This window comes from Psammomys obesus, unplaced genomic scaffold (genome assembly GCF_907164565.1).
Source record: "Psammomys obesus unplaced genomic scaffold, mPsaObe1.curated_primary_1811, whole genome shotgun sequence".
Classification (NCBI taxonomy): Eukaryota; Metazoa; Chordata; class Mammalia; order Rodentia; family Muridae; genus Psammomys; species Psammomys obesus.
In genome coordinates this window covers 5267311-5291247 of record NW_026596120.1, presented here as the reverse complement: position 1 = coordinate 5291247, position 23937 = coordinate 5267311, and the positions used below count along the sequence as shown (strand labels likewise).

The following is a 23937-nucleotide window of genomic DNA, read 5'->3' as shown; positions in this document are numbered from 1 at the left end:
ACGTGAACACTGAATAAATGGGAAGGTGGCAAGGACAGTGAATTAGTTCACCCTGAAAAGAAGAATGGCTAAGAGATCCTTGTCAGGAAGGGGGGGGCTCAACGTGTGGACACCTACAGTGAGCTGGTTTCCTCTCCTCTTCCTGGTTACTACATCACAGCACATAGGCTCAGGTTCCTGGTGACTCAGCATCCTAAGTCTACTCTCTCCCTCTGCTCAGCACATCATCTTCGTTTCCCTGCTTTCCGTGCCGTTGGGCTCACCCTTTGTTTCTCCCTGTACACCACCAATTGCATTTAATAGCTGGGCCCCATCATTTTCTAACTCCTCTAGCCATAACATCTTTTTCCTAAGTGATCATCATTTTGGGCTTGGGTGACAGCAATGGCTTTCTAGGTGAAGTCCCTGACTCCCTAGTCGGTCCCTCACATTCTGTTCCTACAAATCCATTAGAAACATTTTAGGTCATGTGAGTCTTCTGCCCAGAACTTTGTAATGTGCTCCCAGGGTCTAGCCCTTTCTCTTCTCCCTTCTTGGACCTCAGTTTTAACAAACTCCCTCCTGACTCATGGCTCCTACTACACCCCTCTCTCCACAAGGCCTGTGAGTATTCAGAATTGGGAGAGCTTGTTTCAAAAGACCCTCGTGGTTCCCTCTTTCCTTCAGGCATGTCTTCAGATGTCACATAAACAGACAAACATCCCCGCTTCACTTCGTAAAATTGACCCTTTCATCATTCTCTACCCCTCTGTCTGGCTTCTCCCTCAAGGTAATCTACTGTCACCTAACAGTTTTTGTGCTTGTGTGGTTTTCTGCCACCTTCACTGAAACAGCTTAAGATAGTCTCGGGCCACTAATTCTTAGAGAAGCTCTGGGCATTTGTGTGTGGCGCTGATGGGTAAGTAAATGTTTCTATTCCTGTGGACTAGGTGAGCGACTAAACTTGCTGACTGAAGGTCACCTTGGAAACGACAGCTGTGAGGCAGTGTTCCCTGACTCTCTTTGCTTTTCTGCCTGCAGTAGGCTGTCTATGCATGTTTTGAAGTGATCCTTATCTCTCTGAAAGCTGTCATCTCTGGTGTTCCAGGAGAGTAGATATCTGATGGTGGGGATTACACATCTGATCTGGCTTGCCTCATCCTCTGAGCACAGTCTTCCTTGTCACTCCATTGGCTGCCATTTTCTTGCCTCCTGCAGGATACTAACATGCAATGTTCCTGCTAAATATATTCAGAGGCATGTGCATAGCGACATGATATGCATGACAAACCACGAAGACCATGTGATCAGAAGCTTGCTCTTGTAATTAAAATAAAGCAACAAGGTTGATTTGGCCTTTACTATTAGCACACACAATCATAATTCTATAGCCTGGTAATTAATTAAATCACACAAATTACTATGATTAGGGTGACTTTTATAAGCCAAGCACATTTTGAAATTGTCTCATCTAAATATACCAAGTAAGCCATCTTTCTTATGGATAGCTTCACTTTGTGATTTCAGTTATTTGCAATCAATTCTGGTCTGAGAGTTTCAGAGCAGAGTCAACTCACCCTCACTAAGCTTGGCCTAAACCTTGAGTGGCCCTCAAACGAGACCTTGTCTTGTTCTTATTTCCTTGGGGACAACACAGTTTTTATTGCCATCTTTTGTTTATTATTTATCAACTTTCTTGATAATGTTAAAGATGTTTTAAAAGCATATTTTTTTGTGTTTTTTTCTGTTTCTCCTGTGGCTTTTCTGAACTGACGTGGTTCTATGAAATAAATTTATTTCAGAGAACAATTATCTTGCAGGACATCTGAGGGCTTTAATTATTTTTTTCTTTTTTAAAAAAGCAATAGTGGTGAGTTAAGAAATTACTTCCACAGATTAAATTAATAAAATATTTTACCATCAAATAGTTCGGTAAAATTTCTCTTCCAAAGAAAGCAAACAATTCTCATCATTTAATTGCTATAAAATTATATCTTTTTATCAAAGTGTCATAGGCTCAGAAATTAACAAAAAGACATGGGCAACTAAATGTGCCCATTAGATATTTCAAAGTAAACTTTTCTTAATGAAGCTGGGATTGAAGATCAAATCAAATTAGAAATTATAATCTACATTGAAATAAATATCACTGAGTGTATACTCTCTGTCAAAACCAAAGGGATAAAAACAAAATTCTCTGGAGGATGTTTCATAGCTTTATATAGAACTTACTAGTAGAAGAAAGATTGATAGTAAGTGGACTATTAATTTCAAGAAGTTAGACATGTGGCATAAAATAGATTCAAAATAAGTATACTAAAAATCAGCTAGTATCTAATAATGTAGAAGGTATGTAAAATAAAGAGAGGAAAAACAACATATTCCATGCTCAGCAGTTCAGAGTGGCTCAAGTCCCTGTCTTGCCCAGGTTGCCATTTTCTGGCTCCGGACATGGTTAGAAAAAAAATGGGTGTTTGCCAGGTCCATCATGGCTTGGATTGGGAAACTTAACTAGAACAGAGTGGGAATGGAGAGGTGCTAGACACTAAAGGAATGATAGGCACACATAGAGAAAAGCTGAGGTTGCGTAGGCTGTCCTCGGTCTGATAAAAAGTCAGCTATTACACTATCAACCTGGAAACTCGTTTCTTTATTCTAAACAGCATAAGGAAGAAGGGTTAGCTAGTGTCAGCTGGGCTGTTTTTTAGGGAAGCAGTCTTAGGCTCTAAACATCTAGGAGAGCAATCTGTGGTTTATTCCTTCTATACATTCTCTAAACCTTCTCGCATGGACCATGTCATTTCTATGGGTCTGAGGCATTGGGTCCTTGACATGACTATCCTCATGTCAACAGCATCCATTCATTCGGGATTTTGTCTGCTTCCCACTGGCAGTATTGGCCGATGGCCTCACATTTTAAACATTCAGATTTTCTTGTTTGGATAGCTCTCAAATATTTCACAGGTTTGTTCTGAGTATAAAAGCAATGTTCTATACACTGAAATGCTTTCTCAACTAAGCATATTAATAAAACTCAGTAAATATAAAGTTTTCCCATAAGTATTAGAGGAGAAAGAAATGAAGAAGACATGAAAGGGAGATTAAGCCAGGGAAACTCATTCAAAGGAAAAGCACAACCTTTTCCACTGAACTGTCTAATGAGACATGTATGCTTTGTACAGTCTATGCTCTTCGGGGTCACTTGCTGCCTTATTTTACTCCTTATTACTGCAATAAGGAAAACAGGGAAAAAAGAAATTTCTTACTCCTAATAATGTAACCAGACAGTTCATAGTTCCTCTATTTACAATAGCTGGACGTGGAAACAGCCTGGATGCCCATCAGCTGATGATTGGATAATGGAAACATGGTATATTTACACAGTGGAATATTACTCAGCTGCTCAGAAAAATGGAATTTGTGGGTAAATGGATGGAACTAAAAACAGTCATTCTGAGTGAGATAATACTGACTCAGAAAGATAAATGTCATACATTTCTCTCATTTGTGAATGTTAGATTTGAATTTTCAGATATGTGTGCTCCACTGGGAATATCCACGGAGGTCAGTAAGGAGCTTTCAAGAGAAAGGAGGTAAAACTCAGTGATATAAAAGGCTAAAGGGAAATAATGGAACAGAAAGGCTTGAATTCAGGTTGGGGGTGGGAGGGCAGGTCAGAGGAGAACGTACAGGGAAGGTTAATCCATTAAGGTTAGTCTTTTTTGGAATTGTTGGTCTGTGAATCCTACAGACCTTTAAACATTACAGGTTAATGCCAATGTTATTGAGTACCCTCTGGAACTTGATGGTTCAACATTATTTCTGAAGACGCCTTTCCTAGTGCTATGCATTCTGCTGGAGGAGAAAAGCAACCACCGGTCTTACCCAGCTATGAAGACTGATCTCATGAGGCATACCCATGGTGCAACAGTGGCAAGACTCCAATAGGGGCAACCAATCACTTTCTGATTGGATTTGAGGCCTGCTCTGTAAGATGAAACTCATACCCAGACAGGTCACAAGCTCTAGGGGAGAGCCTAGCACTAGTATTCTGCTAAATGGACATATTACTGAACTGACCTCCAAGTGACTTATCTCACAAACCTATCTCAATGCATATATAAACCCCTCTTAGAGAAGCTTCTATTTGCAGCAGGTGGTGATTAAGACAAAGACCCGCAACTGATCTAGGTGCAGCGAATAAGAAACTGTGTAGTTCTCATTCCTAAGTGGTATGTAAATGTTACAACCATTCCTCCCAAGGCTTGAGGATCGCTGCAGAAGAAAAGGCTGAAGGGATGTAAGAACAGAGGGTAGAGTCTTTTCCTGAACACAGCAGGGCAGTTGCATGTATGAACTCACAGTGGTTATGACAGGATACAAAAGCCCCATGTCAGCTAAAGCCATTCAAAATCCTAGCATGGAAAGGAGAGATGGGTGCTAAGCCCCACAACCAGATGAGGAACTGTTGACAACTGAATGTTGCTAGGCAAGGGAGAATCGGTTTTCTCCATGTACCTGGTAGTTCCACTATGCTTTAGTAGAAGGCTACGCAATTGAGACTATATGGTCAGCAAAAATTGAACTACATGGATTAAAATAAAAGAAGACACAAATTTGGGCAGATGAGGAATTGATGGAGAATCTGGGAGTAGTTTGGAGGAGAGTTTTATTGGATTAAAATGCAATGAATGGAATTCTCAAAGAAAATGAGAAGGGAAACTATTCTTCATTTTGTATCATATAAAATAAATGGATTCTATTTCTATCACCTCTAGAAAAACAAGGAGCCATTAAATGCAACTCTGGAAGAAATTGGGAAGTGGTTTAGAGAAAGTATGAATGTCTGACTCATGTTTGTGCACAAAATCTCCTTTCAGCTTCTGCCCACTGAGGTTTCAGTGGTGGGCAAGGTCATAAAAGGCTTGGCCACAGGGACTCATTTATTCAATTTTGAACAAAAATTAGAACCAACACTTTCAAACACTAGTTAAAAGAACTGTTTTGAGAAACCACAAAGCACACAGTTCAGTTCAAATTCACTGGCAAGGAAATTCAGGAAACAGCTATTTGGTAAAAATAATGATACTGTTGGTATGTAAATTATTTCCAGAGAGGTCAATTTTCATGGAACAATTACTGCCTTTTGAGTAACCGAATACTATTTACACCCTTCCCTGTTTTTTTTTCTACTTCTGGACCTGCTCAGAGACCTCTGTATTAATTTTCTTGCTTACATGATCAAGGTTCATGATCCTGTGATTGTAAATTATGTAAAAAAAAAATAATGCTACAGTGAGAACATGGAGGCCTAGGACCCAGAGGTGATTGTTCGGACACTGAACAAATTGGATGATTAGCTCAATTTAAATTAATTGCATTCCACTAAATCCCATTGTCTTCTCAGTAAATTAAGGAGGGCTAGTCTGCAGTAGCAGTTTTGAATTTGGGTAAGTAAGATAAATAAAAGGTGGAGGAAAATATTAGAAAATTTATAATTTTAACAAGCATTTTTGCATACTTTTAAGTAATGTAAGTATTCTTATGAGCAACAGATAAAAGTATGTGTCACACGATATGTTCAGGTGTAGTGTAGCCTGTAAGAGTCAAGGAATTCTGGCAAGCACTGTTGTAGGTAAGTAGCTTCTAAGCCTCTTTAACTTGGAGCATCCCTGTTATTGCATTGTGTCAAGGTCTATGTCAGATGGAGCGAGTGGAAGGGTTGCATGCGGGCTTTACAGATGCACACTGACTTCCCACCCGCCTACTTATGTTCAGGAGTCATGTCTGCTATTTTTCTCTCTGTATTGTCTACAACCCGTAATAACATCTAGGAGACGCTAGGTGCCCAAATGCTTGTCTGTCAAATTAGTTCCTCTCTATTTAAGAAAATGCTTATTTACTTTGAAAAGATAACCTGAGGTGAGGGTATGTATACTTACATACAAATAACTGTTTATGAGGATTGATTTATTGATTTATTTATTGTTTATGAGAGTCCATTTTTCCCTTATATTTAACTGTTTTATTCAAGCCCATTATCACCTGTAGTTTCTATCTCTCTCTCTCATTTTTTGAGACAGGTTTTCTCTGTGAAGCCTTGGTTGTTTTGGAACTCACTCTGTAGACCAGGCTGGCCTCAAACTCACAGAGATCTGCCTGCCTCCGCCTCCTGAATGCATGTGCCACTAACTCCTGCCTGTGCTTTTCTCATTAGAAGCCGATAAGGCCTTCAGATAGGCAAGCGTAGACATAAATGTCTGTCACACGGAGCATGATTTTCTTTGACCTTAAATGCAGACTAGAGGGGTTTCTAAAATTGGGGAACACTGCATTTTTTGACAGGAAATATTGATTATATTATAAGAACACAGAGCGGGAGTATGAAAGAAAATGATGTATCTTGTTCTTACACCGTACTCTGAGGGTTTCAAGGTTGCTGGGTTATTTTTCCATGCTACGCATTTCTTTATTCTTGATCTAGCAGAAGGGGTTGTTCTGACAGGTTTGCTACTGCTACTGAGAGGAACCTTGGAACTGAGAAGTCAAAGATTTAACAGAATGGAAAACTCCTTCAGGGAATGTTAAGGAATCTAAATTTCCAAAGCATACATCCACTGACTCTTTCCCCACGTTTGGCAGCTGGGTAGCTGGCAGATTGGTCAGGAGTCTGTGGAACGTAAGAGGAAGCAGCATAAAGCTATGTTCCCATTCCTGACTTCTCTGGTGCAGATGCCATATGCATTTCAGAATTATTCATGTCTGGGTTGCAAAGTTTTCAATTTTCCATTAAGTAACTTCCTCCCTCCCCCCCCTAATCCCTGACTATCAGGGTAGGAAGATTTTTACTAATGTGGTAGTGAATACTTTTTACTGGTTAACCTGATGGCTGGGGAAGGAGACCCCTGACATTTTCCCAATGGTTTGGTAATTCACCAGCCTTAGCCCATCTGCCTGTCCTTCTCTTTAGAGTCAGTGAAGACAATTATAGCGAGATAGCTGGAATTTCTAATCAGTCATAGCACCTATTAGCTGAAGATGTACCTTTCCCTATGGCTGTTCCACATAGGGAGAACCCTGAAGGCCTTTAAGTGAACTACCTGTTGTCAGAGAGAGTTACAAACAATTAACAGCCTTAGAGAATTTAGAATCACCTGGAAGAAGGGCCTCTTGGAGTGCCTCTAGGCAATTATCTTGATTACATTAATTGATATTTGAAGACCTGCTTGACAGTGGGTCAAGTGGGCAGGACCTTTGTCTGGCAAGAGCTCCTGGGTTGCAATAGATGGAGAAAGTAAGTCTCGACCACTGGAATGCATTCATTATTCTAGTCTTCCGATATTGGTGTCACGTGACCAGCTGTTTCACCCTCCTGCTGCCTTCACTTTTCCACTGGACTGTTCCTTGAGCTGTGAGCTAAACTACTCTTTCCTTCCTTAAATTGCTTTTGTCAGAGAATTTAATCACAGCACCAGGAAAAGAAACTGAGGGTGTCCTTCCCCATTCTGCTTTAGTGAATGAAGCCATTGCTCTATGCATCCAGAAATATCTTTGACTACCTTTTCAAATCCCATCACCTGTACCCTGGTTATTTGTGTCACAGTCTGACTATTTTTATGCTTCTGTGTGGAATATAGTTCTTGAAAACTCTTTTTTTTTTTCTCACTCTGCCTTCTGACACTTTGAGGTATTGGCTGGGGATACTCACGGTGAAGAAGACAGGGTTTGAAAGGTTTTGATGTTGGTACGAAGGGCAATTTGGTTTGAGAAAGTGAAGGTGTGTGCTGATGACCTGAAAGAGGAGAAGGTGTGGGTTGTCCCTGTTTACCAGCCTGCATTGTGGTATGATGCAATGTGTTGGTAACTAGTCTCCTTGGGAATGATGGGTGCTTGTTCCTGCAACCTGAAGGCATAACATCTTGAGCCTCTTGGTAAACTCTCTTCCTTATCTGTTTCTAAGTCTTGTCTACATGAGGTTTATCCAGTCCTGTTAGTGAGAAAGCAAGATCAATGCTGAGCAAAGAGAGGCTGGGCAGATTTGTTTTGAAAAACAGTTTGAAATAAGACCCTCAGGGCAATTTGCTTTAGTTACAGAGCACCATAAATATTATATCCCAGCCCAGTCATACAGCATGTCAGAGGCAAGCCAAATGGAACATACTCAATTCTAAGCTGAAAGATTTCTTTAGAATTTCCAACCCATTTTTGCCAATATGTGAGATGGTAAAGATGAGAAGCAAAGAGCCAAGTCACAGAGATCAAGCATAGTCTCAACATGTCAGGAGAAGTTGCTGCAGCGGGATATCTATTTTCTTCGGCTCTCATCAGAGAGAAGAGACTTCCCCAGGTTCTCTTTTCGCTTCACAAAAGCCTTTCACAAGCTGGCCTGACATGTGTCACCTCTTCCTCGGTGTAATTAGGGCATGAGACTGCTGACCAATAGAAGCATGTGGTTGACATTACAGACATGATTTCACTCTTGTGTTCCACACATGTGCCAAGGGCATCTCTGTTTCACCTCTTGGCCAGTTCTCTCAGATCAGGACTTGTATTAAGCTTGCTACGGTTATTTACTTGTTTATTTTTTTATTTTTTAGAGAGCTTTTATTCTCTAGGCTCAGACTTCAAAGCCCATCAGCTTTACTTAGCAATCAAGACTGGTTTCCTTCACATTTTACAAGTTTATTTTCTTAGACGGAAACCATTCTAAGCTGGATAAACAGTGGACTATATTGTTTAAATTTGTGTGAGAGAGTGAGGTCTGTCAATACCCTCCCTCTTTTTTTTTTCTCCAGTGGCTATAAAATAGGCTCCAGGAATCTAAAAATGGGAGATGAGTGCCTGTGAGCAGGGAATCATTAGACACCGTGTCAAAGTTGCTGTTAGAAATCACACACTTTGGTATTTAATGACAGTCCTGAAAGTTTGCTTCTGGCAAAAACTGGACCCCCAAAGTCTCAGCTGGGAAAGAGATTATAAAAATGAATTTTCAAATAACCTTTCCAGCTGTGCTTTTTGGTTATCTTCATAAACTGAGCATCAGCTCCTATGACAGGATTCAATTTCATTAGGGATTATGCTATTCATAATGCTGCTGAATTATTTTCAATATTCAATTTAAAATAATGGCCTAGTAACCTCATGACTTTAGGAAAATGGGTCTCTGGATGGGGAGATCTCTACTGATCAGAAGCCAAAGATGCAGGTAGACCAGAAGTCTTTTTGAGAGAACACTGCAGGGTGCTTCATTTCCTTAAAAGCCACATACAGTATGTTTACAGAGTCCTCCACTGGAAACTAATGAAAACCCTTTGCTTTAGCAGTAAAGAAATAAGAACTAATTAAAAGAATGGCTTGTTCCAGCCCCTGTGAGTCAGCTGAAGAGCCAGAAGTCATGGCTGCCCTCTCCACAGCTGGCTCTGAAAGCCGGACACACACAGCTTCATAAATTCTTTCTTCCTGGGCACTCCTGTGAAGAATCCCTGATGTCTATTTCAATGAGCACACTCTCTTCCCCGAGGAGGACTTTTCATTTGCACTTTATATCTGTCCAATCTTCCTAAGTAAGCTTCTCCAACCGCACTTGTAGTATTTGCAGGAGCACAAAGATCAGACTTCTGGGAAACAGAAATGCCACCCTTCATTTGCATGTCTAAAAGCCACTTGTTTCCTATAAAACCAAGTTCTTCTGTGTGACTATTGAATGCTTGCAGGTGCAGTTTCCAAGAGACTGAGATGGGGGTAGGGGAAGACAAATATGGCCCTTGAAGTCAAAGATGATGAAAATAAATCAAATGATCATCATCAAATTAGTAACAACTGAAGTGAAAGTTAGAGACATGGTAGTGAGCAAGGCCCTTTCCCCGCTGAAGTGCTCATAATGAATCTAATAAAAAGCTGAAATGATAATGATAATGAGCACCATGCAAACCATCTTTTAAAGCTCAATTTTTTTTTTGTTTGTTTGTTTGCCTCTAAGTATGCACCTGGCATAAGACGGTCCCAAGTACTCTTGTCTCAAAGCTGTGCTGCCTTTGAACCTCATTTCCTTCCTGGTCTCTCATCAACTCATGGTTTCCTTTTAGAAATAGTTTGTAGATCATTATTTCCTTGATCCCATTTAGGCTTCTTTGTAAGCAATCAAAACAGACCCTGGCTACTGTCACCAGAGGGAATTTATTGGAAGAAAGTATGGCAACTCTCAGGAGAGAGAGCTCACACTCTGAGCTCTGCAAGCCAGTGCCAGGGCCCTGCTGGCAGGGATGAATAGAGAGTCTCAACAAGGTTCTGCTGTTACAAAGAACAGGTCTGCATCTTCCTGTCCCTCTTCTGTGATTCACATTTCAGGGAAAGTGTCTGGTGGACCCAACTCCAGAAGCTATCAATCATTTCAGCAAGGGTGTGTGTGCCTGTGTGTGTATGTGTGTGTGTGTGTGTGTGTGTGTGTGTGTGTGTGTGTGTAACACATTGCTTAAGATACTATTATCCAGTGGAATGGGTCTGGGGGTTTTTAATTTCTTAATTAACACTGGGACATTACTATCAGTGAAGGGAGAATGGGTGGTGGATGGACACACCAGCACATACCTGCTACATTTCTCTAGACTAGGCTATTTTCCTGTCCACGTCTCTTAATTTTTCGCTTGACAGACACCACGGGAATCAAGTTACAGATTAATGAAATTTGTGATGACCATTAACTTGGTCTATGGATCTGCTCTGGGATAGGCTGACCAGTGACCAACAAGGATCTAGAAATTCGGTCAGATACAAGAGCACTTACTACTCTATCATGGAGTCTGTGATGCAGAGTTGGGAAATTTGATTCTATGCTGAGATGTACTCACTCACGCCAAGACTCAAAAGATAAGCATTGAGGCTTGGGAGGCTCACTCAGTATGCAGAATGCTGACTTTAGTGCTCTAGAACTCTAGAACTAAAAACAACAACAACAACAACAACAACAGGAAAATCAGTATGTGCCTGTAATCATAGGATTGAAGAGTTGGGGACAGGGGATCCATGGGGCTTGCTGGCCAGCCAATCTAGCCAAATAAGTAAGTCCCCCAGTATCAGTGACAGATCCTGTCTTAAAACTTAAAGGGCTAGCGATTGAAAAAGACACCTGATATAGATCTCTGCCCCGCCCCATGGACCAAGCACACAAACCCTCCCCCAAATTACAGACTGAATACCGAGGATGCTTCAGTCTTGCTTTTGTGGACTTGGTGTCTTTTAAAACATCTGCACTATATTTCAGAACCACAAGGAGTAAATACAGGAAGATTTTGAGGTCTAGGCTCCTATAGACAGGCAAGTCCCCATTCATTGTAGAACCCCACATCATAAAATAGCTAAAGAGATACTTAAAAGTAATTTGTAAGTCTAATATGAAGATAACTATAAAAATTTACTGAGGGCCATAAAATGACTTAAATAAATAGAGAGACATAATTCTCAAATTATTTTCTGTTTGAAACACAACACTATTTTCAATTCATTTAGAGTTATAAATATATGAGCACTATAAATAGCAAGAGGCCTTTAAAAATGATGATAAAATGTAGAAAACTGATCTATCAGAGATGTTTACCTTTATATCTATATTACATTTTTTGAGACTTATTTATTTTAATTTTATGTTTATGGGTGTCTTGCTGTCATGTATGTTTGTCTGTGCACTACATGTTTGCAGTGCCTATAAAAGCTAGGAGAGGGCATTAAATCCCCTGGAGTTGGAGTTACAGGCGGTTCTGAGCCACCACGTGGGATCTAGGGATCAAACCTATGTCCTCTGGAAGAGTAGTCAGCGCTCTTAACCACTGAGCAGTCTCTCCAGCCCTGAGCTATTAGATATTAAGATAAACTATGAAGGTGAAATAGTTTAAAGAGTGAAGATCGAAAGCTAAGTGAACAAGAATCCCAGAACATACACATAATACATGAATACATAGGTGGATTCAAAAACATGGGTCAGTAGAACAAGCGGCTTACCACTTGGGAAGGAAATCAAATCCCTATTACACCTCACAAATAAAACCAAGCAAGTACTACAGTAAAGCAATATTATCCTTAAAGAAACATGTGGGTCTTATTAAAAGAGAATAAACTTACTCAAATCTTGAAAATGTCTACACTAACCACATTACTTGAAACAGGCAAACAAAATATAACACATTTAAAAAAGAAAAGGGGGCTGGAAAGAAGATTCCGTGGCTAAAAGACTTGCTGAACAAGCATGGGGATGAGAGTTCAGATCCCATTACTCCTATAAACGACAACCGGGTGATGACCCGCTTGTAATCGGGAGGTAGAGAAAGAGATCCCTGAGGATACTGGCTAGCTAGACCAGATAAATCAATGAGTTACAGGTTCATCAAGGACCCTGCCTCAATATATAGGGTGGAAAGCAACTAAAGAAGGTACCTATGTCAACCTCTGGCCATCACATTTATGAACATCATATAAATGCATGGGAAAACACACACACACACACACACACACACACATATGCACTCTCACAAACACACACATAAAATGAAATAAAACAAATTGAAGAGTATTTATAAAATATATGATAAATGACAGCCTAATTTTCTTGATAAAGAACAATGAAAACCAAATGTAGCAAGATGAGGCTTTGAATGAGAAGAAAGGACAAAGAGCCAACAGGCAGTTTGGCAAAGAAGAGAGGCGATAAACAACAGCAGGCCATTAGGACGCTTTTGTTCAGTAGGAGAGGAGCATGGAGGAAAAGGGAACTTGATGATGAGATCAGTGTGTTTCATAGGCTGATACTGCGAGGGTACTCCCGTGTTGGCTGCAGCACGAGGGGGATATGACTTTTACAGAAGACGATTAGGACAGCTCCCCGTAAGCTTGAAATATTAGCCCCGAAATTTTGTTGTAGGCAGTTATATAAGAAAAAAAAATCTATATACCTAGCTATAAGGTAGGTATATTGCCTCAAAAATATTTTATTGAAAACTGCAAACAATCATAAGGCTTGGTAGAATAAGTTAAGGTAAAGCTATGTGCCTTAGTATTGAAAGCTGTAAAAAGCATTTGTTATAAACTGTTGAGTAAGAAAAGAGAGTTGTTTGTTGTTTTTCTAATTAAATATCTAAATGCATATTCAGTTGTTTGTATGTGAGTGTAAATATAAATGAATATGTTTTGTTAAACGGACACAGTAGAATATTGATAATAATTATAGATACAAAGTAATGATATGAGGTAGTTCTAATTTTGTTTCTGTCTGTGAATGCATATTTTCTAAAATTTCTACAGCAATTAAAAATAATGTCTTTCCATAGAAGTAAGTAAAAAAGAAAATTGAATACATGTATGTAAAAACATACATGCTATAGTCAAAGTGGCATAGATCCTGTTTTCCAAGCCAAGTCTTAAGTGAAAACTGAACTCATAGAACCTACAAAAGAGGTGAGGTGGGCACGGAAGAAACGCAGGCCAGTTTCTGGAGTAATGTCTCTGAGGCCCCACCTGGTAATGCCCGGGCTCAGAGAGTCTTTCTGGGAAAAGGTGGCACATGAGTATCATGTCCATGTCCTGCATGCTGCACTGTTAGTGTGCCAGACAAGCAAGCCACCGCGGCTGCTGGTCTCGAGCATTCCTTAGCTCATTCCATTTTACACTGAGCCACCGCGGCTGCTGGTCTTGAGCATTCCTTAGCTCATTCCATTTTACGCTCCACTGTATTTGATGCTCAGTATTCATTTGGTAAGCATTTTTAAAAGGTCTCTAGGTTCTATCTTTGCACCATACTAGCTTATTTGTGGTGAAGGATGGTGTGGTTATTATCAGAACCTCAGATTTCACTGGAGACGAGTATGAGAAAGGATCATATGAAGGAAAGACCATCCCAAAATTATTACTAAAGACATTTCCATTCTGGTGTTCAAACTACCCATATGATGATCCAACTGATAAAATCTCCTAAAATTTTAGTAGCCCCCCTCTTATATTTTTGGCCATTTTATAAATAAATGTGACTTCTTTTAAAAAGGATGTTTTAGTCCTGGATTAGTCAACATGTTCTCTTTTGACTTTGGCTTCCTGAGAGCTCAGAGCCAAGCTTATTGCCAAATTATAGCAACACACAGCTGCCTAATTTTGCAGAAAAAGTCTATCCCAGAACATGAATGTTTATCCTAAACTAAGAGGTCCCATGATATGCATATCTTGTATTATGAGTTGTCACAAATCCAGTTTGGAAATAGAAAAGTATTAAATAACAAATAAACATGTAAGTGATTTCGAATGATCAGGCTTGGTCTTTGGCAATAGGAAATACTCACACCTAGCTTGGTTTGAATCAAATGCCTTAGGCACGTTGCCTAAATTTGGAATACTGCTCAGAAAAGTCTGCTGCTAGGTGCAGCCATGAACACTGGGGGTCTTTCTGCTACCGAGGCCCATACCTACTACTGGCCATTTTGTGAGGCTGGCTCCTTGGTCCTGAGCTATCCAGTTTAAAAAGGCTGTTGAAAGAGCAAGGTAAGAAATGCCACCATGTAGAGTTTTCTGTGGCCTGTGACCTTGGAAATAGTTTCTAGAACAAGGTCTAGTTGAAATGGATCCTGAAATCAAAACTCTTCATTCTTAGAAGTGTGCCATTTTTAGGTATGTTTGTATTACAATACACTTCTCAATCTTTCTGCTTGTTTTTACTGTTAGCGTTATGCAGATAATGTCACAAGTACAGAACCAGGCACAGAATATGAAGAAAGGGGAAACAATGCTTTGAATCGTTGATATAAGGGGTTGCCTGTACTATTTTATTTAAAGGACAGTATCCAACTTATCCCTCCAAAATGTGCATCTCTTCAAACTCTTAGTAACATGGGAACACATCAACGTAACAGTCTTTGCATTGTCATAACTTGGATAAACTGCCTGAAGAGGTGGAATATGGTGGTACGGTCTTGATTAGAGTATCTTGAGAACTTTCAAGGCAGCTTTCTAGCTAGAAGCCTTGAGGAAATGCAGGGCCCATGAGGCTCTGCAGTGTTGCAGGCAGTTTATACTAAGATGACGTGCACGACAGTAACAGCGCAGACATGACCAACCCAACAGCAAATGGACAAGGCAGGCTCCTGGGGCCCAATGGCTATCTTCTCTTGAAGGTTGGTGTGGTCTCCCACAGTAGAGGTTCATTTGCTGTCAGCCTGCCTAACAGTTTGGATTTGGATTTTCTAGTTTTAAACCTCAGTATCACTGAGGTTTACTGTTTACAGTTCACTGCTCACACACAGTGAACGAGAACACCTCTTATTTTGAGTCTTTCTCTAGATAAATGAGATCATCTGAGTGAGACAGGGTAAACTGGTTCATGGAATGTTCCTCAATGAGTGTTGATTTTAATTGTTGTTTAGAATATTCATCTATTAGGCTGCAAACACTCCAAGGAGACAGGCCTTACTGTGTATGAGTAATGGCATTGTAGAGAGTCTCACCACTTGCTTGTCAGTTCAAATGTGGTGGGTAGGTATGGACCCAGGACTGAACCCTGAGAGAATCAGGAAGTCAGCCCTGGTGACAGACACTTGCACACAGAAAACACACAATTGCTGCAGCCATCCCAGTGCAAGCCCTGTGGTAATAGACCAAACAGATGTTTGGTTGAGGAATCTACAGCAAAGGATCCAAAGTGCATGGGATCATAAACCAGCTTTCCCTGGATCAGAAGACTCCGTAGACCTTCTGGACACTAGACTGTAGAGCCACTCACTCACTGGCTTTGCACTGGCTATCCAAGCAGCCATGCAAAGATTATGAACACTGATGTGTGTGAGAGGCTGTCCACAGTGGAGCCTGCTGCTGGCATCCAGAAGCCACTCCTTCCACCCCAGTGAGGCTGGGTGTATAAATTCCTTTACACACAGTGCATAGAGCCTTTTTTTTTTTTTTTGTAAAGCCATCCATCATAACTATAAGCCAGGCCTTTCAACATCCTCTCCTGTCCAAAATGGAGAAAAGAACATTTTGAAGTCATTCAGTTAAACTATTTTACACAAAGTAGATGAATTATTTTTTTAATCATTCCTCCCAGGGAGCCCCACAGTGGCTGATTCTGACAGAATCTGTTCAGTTCACCGTTTAAGAGAGACTTCATCTCCTCTCCCACTGAGCTGGGCAGAGTACACACCAAGACACACACAACAACCACACTCACAGGTCTGGCTCTTCTGCAGCACGGAATACTGACCTGTTAAGCCGGCAGCCTCTGCAGACAGGAAGGCACTCCAGGAAAGAAGGAAAAACAGGCCTGTTTCCAGCATCGGGAACTCATGGAGCTTGGTAAATTTGGTCAAGTGACAAGATGTGTTAAGGAAAACAACAACTGTTTTTTGCAACTAACTCTCTTTGTTGGCTAAGAGGAATGGATTTGGTGATGACAGTCTCAGAATAAAAGGCCATTTCTTCATATCTGAGTAGGTAAAGCACACAGGCCCCAAGGAGAGGAGCATATGTTCCATGCCTCACTGAAGGCTAAACACATCCATAAAAATTCAGATTTAAAAAAAAAGTGTCTACTGAGAGGCTGAGGGCATAAAATACCCTGAATGTCATTTAGCCCTTACAGTCCCACCTCAGAAACACTGACAGATAGAGAAAGGCCAAGCAAAGGAGTGTGCCTTGGGTTCAGAGGAGTCCCTTAGAGGAGGCGATGGTACTGATCCTTAGGATGTACCCTGAAGCAGGTCTCTCCATGCAACCCTCTCCCCTAGGGGTAGAAACAGGGCAAGGAAAGCAGTTGTTCACAGTAAGAAAGAACTGCTCATGCCCTTGGTATAAGTAGATGGAGGAGGATTGGTTTTGTTTTTAAGTCAAACAAAACAATTTTTGGCAAGCAACGGTTCATTTTGACAAAGGTGATACAGATGTAGACAATAATCAGTAAACTATAAATCAGAAGAAAAATAAAGGATGGTGACCCTAGCTGGGCAGAGAATGGATTATGAGAAGATGGTTAGGAGTCTGTGATGATGGGAAAGCGTTACATTGCTGCCATGTTTGTTGGGCACGAAGCGTCCTGAAGTATCATAAGATGTGATTGACTTGCAATCTAATGCTTTTAGAAGGAAATATGAAACCCCATCTACATCAAAAGATGGATAGTGCATGTTATGGAGGGGAAAGCATGACCTTTGACCTCTTGGGTCAAAGGTTAGGTTACTTAGGTTCAGTCCTTGGCTTGTCTAGTCACTGGGTGTGTGTCTTCTAAGCAGTGTTAGCACGATCCTCACATCCATCCCCTGTGACTTGGCAACAAAAATAGTGTGTCTCCCCTCAAGTTTGGAGAGTGAAATGAGATAAGCGTGTGAAAAAGTGATTTAATGTGTTTTAGAAAGCCAGAATACCAGGAGTCAGAATGGCAGACTTCCAAATTCACTATCTGCTTAGTCATATATCTAGACCATCTAACCTCTGATTCTCTGAGGAAAACTGGATGATGGCATTATCTGTCTGCTCGCGGCCAATGTATGTGTATAGAAAGATGTACTCAGAACAGCATTAGCATGCAGCGGGGACTGTGGAGGATTTTCTGTTAGTGGTTTAGGTTATTCTAGTCAAACACCCTTCCTGGAAATACAGCTTTAAAGATCTAGGTGTGACTTTTTATGTAGAGGAAAACGTGGACTTACCTGAGGACCTCACCGACAACCTCCTTTGTTGCTTCATCGGGTGTGCTCTCCTAACTCCTGCTAGTTTGGTTTTAAGGGAAAGCTTACACTTGTCTGCTTATCAAAGTGGTATATCTACTGGGATGAAGAGAACCCTTTGACCTTCTCTGGGAAGTCATTAGTTCTGAGCTGAAATCCAACTCAAGAGCCTGAAGGCCTGACTTGAGGAGACTACGTTAGTACAGACAAGACGTCCAGGGTAGGGTTGGACAGACAGCTGTGCAAACCTGCCTGCTCCACAGCCTGCCTATAGAGCCTGCTAAAGCCACCACGTGCCATGCAATTGACCCCAGCACTGTAAAGGTAATAATGGGGCATGGGGCATTTTTCATTGTCCCCTGTCTCATCTGTCTCCATGCTCTTTCTTTCAGATGTGACCTTACCTCTGGCAGACTTCTGGCCTCTAGGACTGTTCCGTTTCTTCACCAGCATGCTCACTTCTGTGTCTATGCATTCTGCTCCCACCAGCCTGTGCTATCGGAGTGAAAAGCCTGGCTTTGAATCCCAGTACTGAAACACTCTAGCTATATGGCCATAGTCAAATTGTTTAACTTTAATTGGTCTAGATTATTCAAATGTACAGTTAGAATAATAACAGGATCTACCTACCTTTCAGGATCCTTGTACAAAATGTCTGAGATTTAAAAACAAAAAAAAGCTTAGGGTAGTGGTGTGGTAACAAAGTTCCCAGTAAATCCTAACTGGTATTATTATCATCATGCTCATTATTACACTGTGGGAGGTCCCTTCCCTCCTTAATCTCCTGTGCAAAGAGGTGGTTTTAATGACATGTCTTACAGAATGGACTCGAATGAAGAGGTGTCTGTGAAAGCCCAGGCAATGCTATACCTCCATCAGTGTTCCCATCATGGTTAGGACTACTCTAGTCCAGACAGCATTCGAGCTCTGCCAGAGCTCCACCTAATGATCAAGACACAAAGGAAAGCCATGTGTCCTGACTACCATTTCTTCATTCCCAACCCCCACAACACAATTGTGATGCTTCTTGGACCCCTATTGGCCATGGTCCTGGCTTACCCTATCAGCTGGTGACTGACCGCAGAACATAGTCACTTTATCAACTGTAGCTGATGCCATTTTATTTTTGACCTTGGAGCTTATGTTCTTCCTTTTTACCTTCTTGCGGCCTGGTGTCCTATGCCCACAGCTTTCCTTAAGTGCCAGTGTTTCTAAGGCTGTCTACCAGAGGGCATTGACAAAATGGTAGACTTGACTGTGGGCAGAGAAAGAACCCTCCATGCCTCCCCCCACTCCCATGCTTCATGGGATCACACTGGAATGGGCTCAACAGTGCTGTATGGAATTCAATCTGATCTCACCATTCACTGCTGAGGAGGTCATTCAGCCTCAGAGACTGTCTCCAGCTTCCACACAACAAACAACAAAGGATATCAGTGCTGTGACAACTGCATAGGCAGAGCCCATGGCAAAGGAGCCGGCGAAGATCCCTAGGAAATTGCCCACAGACTGGAAGAACGCTGCGGTGTCAAAGGCATTGGGATTCTCCTTGGGACTGTAGATGGATATGGAGCTGGAAAGAGAAGAAGGCAGCTTCAGTCAGTGACAGTCAGAATTGCACACCACCGTCTGGCAGAGGCACACTTTTCCAGTCAGGCTAGGTGCCGGTGAGAGGAACGGATGGGGAAGGAAAGCGGGAAGAGGCGGAAAAAGCAGCTAGCATTCCTTGCCTTCCAGCCCAATCCCACGCCATCCATATACTACTGCCAGTCAGTAAACATTTTTATATTGGGAAGGCTGTAAAGAATATTGTTTCTGAGCAAACTGGGCATTAAAACACGGTAGGTGTATACGGAATCTGCTGAGAAGATAGATAACTGTGAATTATTTAGTGGCCATATGTCTTCAGTGCTGTTATATATTCACAAATGCCCCTGATAAAAAGTGCACTTTTATGGCCTGTGCACAAATGGGCGATACAAATCACAGCATGCACAAAATATTCTTCAGTGAGCCTGTCAGAAGCCACAAAGCATTTCTCTCTCCAGCGTAACCCCGTGGAAAAAGAGCCATGGTGGCATGCAGAACACTGGTACTAACCCCCTGGATAGGCAAAGCCCGCATTCTTCCACAGAAATAGGTGGCAGCAGCCACCCCAGGTCGTTTCTCACATCTAGGTCTTGTGGTACCAGCAGACAGTTCTCCACAGAGAAACGCAACCCCCCATCAGGCAGTGTGTTTGGTTAATTTCTTTGTTTGTTTGTTGTGAGCTGGGGGTCTTACCCTATAGCCCTGCCTGACCCCAACTCATCGAAATCCTCCTGTATCCGCCTCTCAAACGGAACTGTATGTATGAACCATCACGGTTGGCTTACTTAGGTATTTTTGAAGACACTGTATTTGATTTTTTTTTTAATAGAACTTCAAATCCCAGAATGCTGATAAGAAGGCCAAGGTGTGTCCTCTTTTAGGGACTCTGAACTCCTCACAGCAGAACATTAAAATGAGCAGATGTGCTAAACCTGGAAGGTTTGGGGGAGATTAACGAAGTTAGACTTTAGAAATTTTTTTATAGTTTTAATTTTAACACTGAGTCTTTAAAATTAGTCAGGGGAAAAAATAAGAATTTGGCAGTGGATTCTGGAAAGGTCCTTGTAGCTGTGTGGAGAGGACGAGGCACAGCAGACAGGCTGACTGCGATTACACAGATTCCACAGAAAGATGGAACCGAGTCTCTCAGGCCAGGATGGGTAGAGCCCGCTCACTCTCTGCTTTGGCTCTGGAAATTAGTGATGAGGGGCAAGGAATGGATTCTACCTTTCCTACTGGGAGGTTTGAAAGGAAAGGTGGTCATTTTAAATGTTCTTCGGATTTCTGTGGAAACCTTTAAATCCCCAAAGCAGGCCAACCCTTCAACTTTGATCTCTTAATTGGATAAGGAAGATGAATGGTAGAGAAGGCAGCCCAGAAGCGTATGTGAGGGAGGGCTGCCTCTGAGGAACTCCTCCTGTGCTGTTGGCTTTCAGGAAAGCCAACACAGACACAAACACACCTTTGAGCCTTTTGCAATTGCCAATCCCCAGAAAGGTGTTAAACCCAGGGCTGATGAAAACCTAGCACTGGAGCTGGGGAAGTCTGAGTTCACCTTGACATTCACCAGCACAACTCTCCATCCTGTGACCAGAAAAGGAGACTCTTTCCTCTGTTTCAAATAAAAGCCTTTCTTTCCTTCCTTCCTTCCTTCTTTCTTTCTTTCTTTCTTTCTTTCTTTCTTTCTTTCTTTCTTTCTTTCTTTCTTTCTTTCTTTCTTTCTCTTTCTCTCTTTCTTTCCCTTCCTTCCTTCCTTTCTTTTTTCAAATAAAAGTATCTATTTATCTATATTTATTTATTTATTTTGTCTGTTTGTTTACAGTAATAGAGCTTTTTTATAGCTCTAAAGTTCTGAAGGCTGTACCAGTGGGTCTGACCCTTCAAACTGGCATCTCTTCACTCCCACCTCCGTCTCCCTAGAAATGCACAGTGACAACTAGTGACACCTTATGCCATTATTTATGGTCTGCTTTTCCTTAAACCAATTTCACGTTTATCGCTATAAAAGTTTTCATTGAAGAATACATTAAAAAATTTAAGCATGATGTGCTAAATATATTTCTTTATAACAGATGTGAGAAAGCATACATTAACAAAAAATTCCCTGTGTGTGACCTCAACTCATCTTGCTGGCCCCACTGTTTTGAACTACGCTGTTTGGGGAAATGTTGTCCTCTTTATCTGTCCACCAAACATGATGGAGCCTGTATTTGCCCAACTGCATGTGCTTCTCTGTGACAGTTGCCTTACTGGAAGAGAAAGGCATAATAACCGATGGTCCCAGAGAGGTAGTCCATTGAATTTGTTGGTCGAAAGTCTTCCCAGAATATAATCACTGCGTGCGTGCTATGTGCTGGGTGAGGCATTCCATACAGGGTGCTGGAGACAGGCAGGGACACAATTAAATCCAACAAATATCAGCTGGTGCGTGGAAGCCATCTCTAAGCAGAAAACCCTAAGTTATGGACGACAAGCGCACAGCGTTGCCTGTGATGTTGTGAAAGGTATGAAACATTTAACAGTACAGAAGAGGAAACAGTATTTTAGAATAAAGATGTCAAGTCAACGGACAGTGATGGTGAGAGGCTACTGCAGGCAGTGAAGGGAGTATAGAGAAAGGCAGTGAGGCAGGTGAGTTTAGGGCACCTTCCAGGTGTAGCTGCTGCGTGTTCATGCCTGGAACTCAGGGAGAACGCACAGGAATCCATGTGCCGAGGGAGAACTGGGTGACACAGCATTCCGCAGAGGCTGTGGTTCCATGCTCTTAGTTCCATGCTCTATAGAGCGATCACTATAACATTCACTATCTTATGCCTACATTATAATTTTGTTTAACCTTTTATTGTGTGAGATACACGGGGTCAATGTTGTCCTCTCCCGACTGCCTCCTCCCTTCTTTCTAAAATAAAGTAGCTGAAGAAAGAAGAGAATTATATAACTAGCAGGCTCATAATGTGAACTTTTTTTTATTTATTTAAAATTTTATTTTTTTTTCTCTACAGTTTATTCATTATATATCCTGACTGAAGCCTCCTCCCTCCCTCTTCCTATCATCCGCTTCCCCCAATCCACTGAAAGGGGGAGTTCTCCACCATTGCCATCTACCCACAGCTTGTTAAGTTTCATCAGGATGGCTTGGATCATCTTCCTCCATGGCCTGGCAAGACTGCATCATCAGGAGCAAGTGATCAAAGAGCAGTCAACTGAGTTCATGAGAGAGGCAGCCCTTGCTCCCCTCCCTCAAAGATCCACATGGAGACTGAGCCGCCAATAGTCCACATCTGAGCTGGGGGTCTAGGTCCTCTCCATGCATGGTCCTCTGTTGATGCATCAATCTCTGAAGGACCCCCTGGGTTCAGACCTTTTAGTTTTGTTGTTCTCCTTGTGGAGCTCCTATTCCCTCCATGTCCTTCTAATCCCACCCCTCTCTTCCTCCATAAAACTACCTGCACTCTGCCCAAAGCTTGGCCCTGAGTCTCATCATCTGCTTCAATCTTCTGCTGGGTGAATTCTTTCAGAGGACCCTCTTTCGTAGACTCCCACCCCGTTTCCCCTCTTCTACCCCTTCTGGTGTCTATGCTGTATGCCATTCAGAATGATATTTTTTAAAGATATATTTTATTTTTATTAATTACAGTTCATTTACTTTGTATTCTACTTGTAGCTCCCTCCCTCTTCTCTTCCCAATCCCATCCTCTCTCCCTCTTCTTCACTCATGCCTCTCCCCCAGTCCACTGGGGAAGGGTGCAGCCTTACCAGGCCACAGAGGAAGACAATGCAGCCACTCCTGATGAGATCTGATAGACTAGGATCTGAATGAGATTTAAATATCCTCCCTAGGTTCCTCCTTAGTGTTTAGCTTCTTTAGGTCTGTAGATGGTTGTCCTATAATATACAGCTAATATCTGCTTATTAGTAAATTAAAGACTTGTATTAAAAAAACTTTAAGTCTCTGAAGGAAGAAATAGAAGATATCAGAAGATAGAAAGTTCTCCCATGCTCATAGCTCAGGATTAATATAATAAAAATGTCCATCTTACCAAAAGCAATCTACAGATTCAATGCAATTCCCATCAAATTACCAACACAATTCTTTACAGATCTTGAAAGAAAAAATCCCAACTTCATATGGAATAACAAGAAACCCAGAATAGCTAAAACGATCCTCTACAATAAGGACTCTACCGAGCAGTGTATCAAAGCATATGCTGAGACCCGTAACCAAACTTTGGGTAGAGTACAGGGAATTGTATGAAAGAAGGGGGAAATAGGGGCACCTGGAGAGGACAGGAGCTCCACAAGGAGAGCAACAGAACCAAAATATCTGTGATTGATACTACAGCCAAGGACCATTCATGGATATAACCTAGAACCCCTACTCAGATGTAGCCCGTGGCAGCTCAGTATCCAAGTGGGTTCCCTAGTAGGGGTACAGGGGCTGTCTCTAACATGAGCTCAGTGGCTGGCACTTTGGTTACCTCTCCCTGAGGTGGGAGTAGCCTTATCAGGCCACAGAGGAGGACAATGCAGCCAGTCCTGATGAGACCTGATAAGCTAGGGCCAGATGGAAAGGGAGGAGGAACTCCCCTATCAGGGTACTTGGAAAGGGGCATGGGAGGATATGAGGGAGGGAAGATGGGACTGGGAGGGAATGAAGGAGGGGACTACAGCTGGGAGACAA

At 41.7% G+C, this 23937-nt stretch overlaps 1 protein-coding gene across 1 annotated transcript in view; it reads right to left on the bottom strand.

The window, feature by feature from the left end:
- Slc9a9 (solute carrier family 9 member A9) overlaps positions 1 to 23937 on the bottom strand; it is a 505533-nt gene that overhangs the window by 266454 nt on the left and 215142 nt on the right. Inside the window, exons 6-7 of the mRNA XM_055629498.1 lie at positions 19101 to 19239; positions 16208 to 16313 (exon numbers count right to left, since the gene is read on the bottom strand). Of these exons, the coding sequence (XP_055485473.1) occupies positions 16208 to 16313; positions 19101 to 19239 (245 nt within the window). The remainder of the gene's footprint in view (positions 1 to 16207; positions 16314 to 19100; positions 19240 to 23937) is intronic.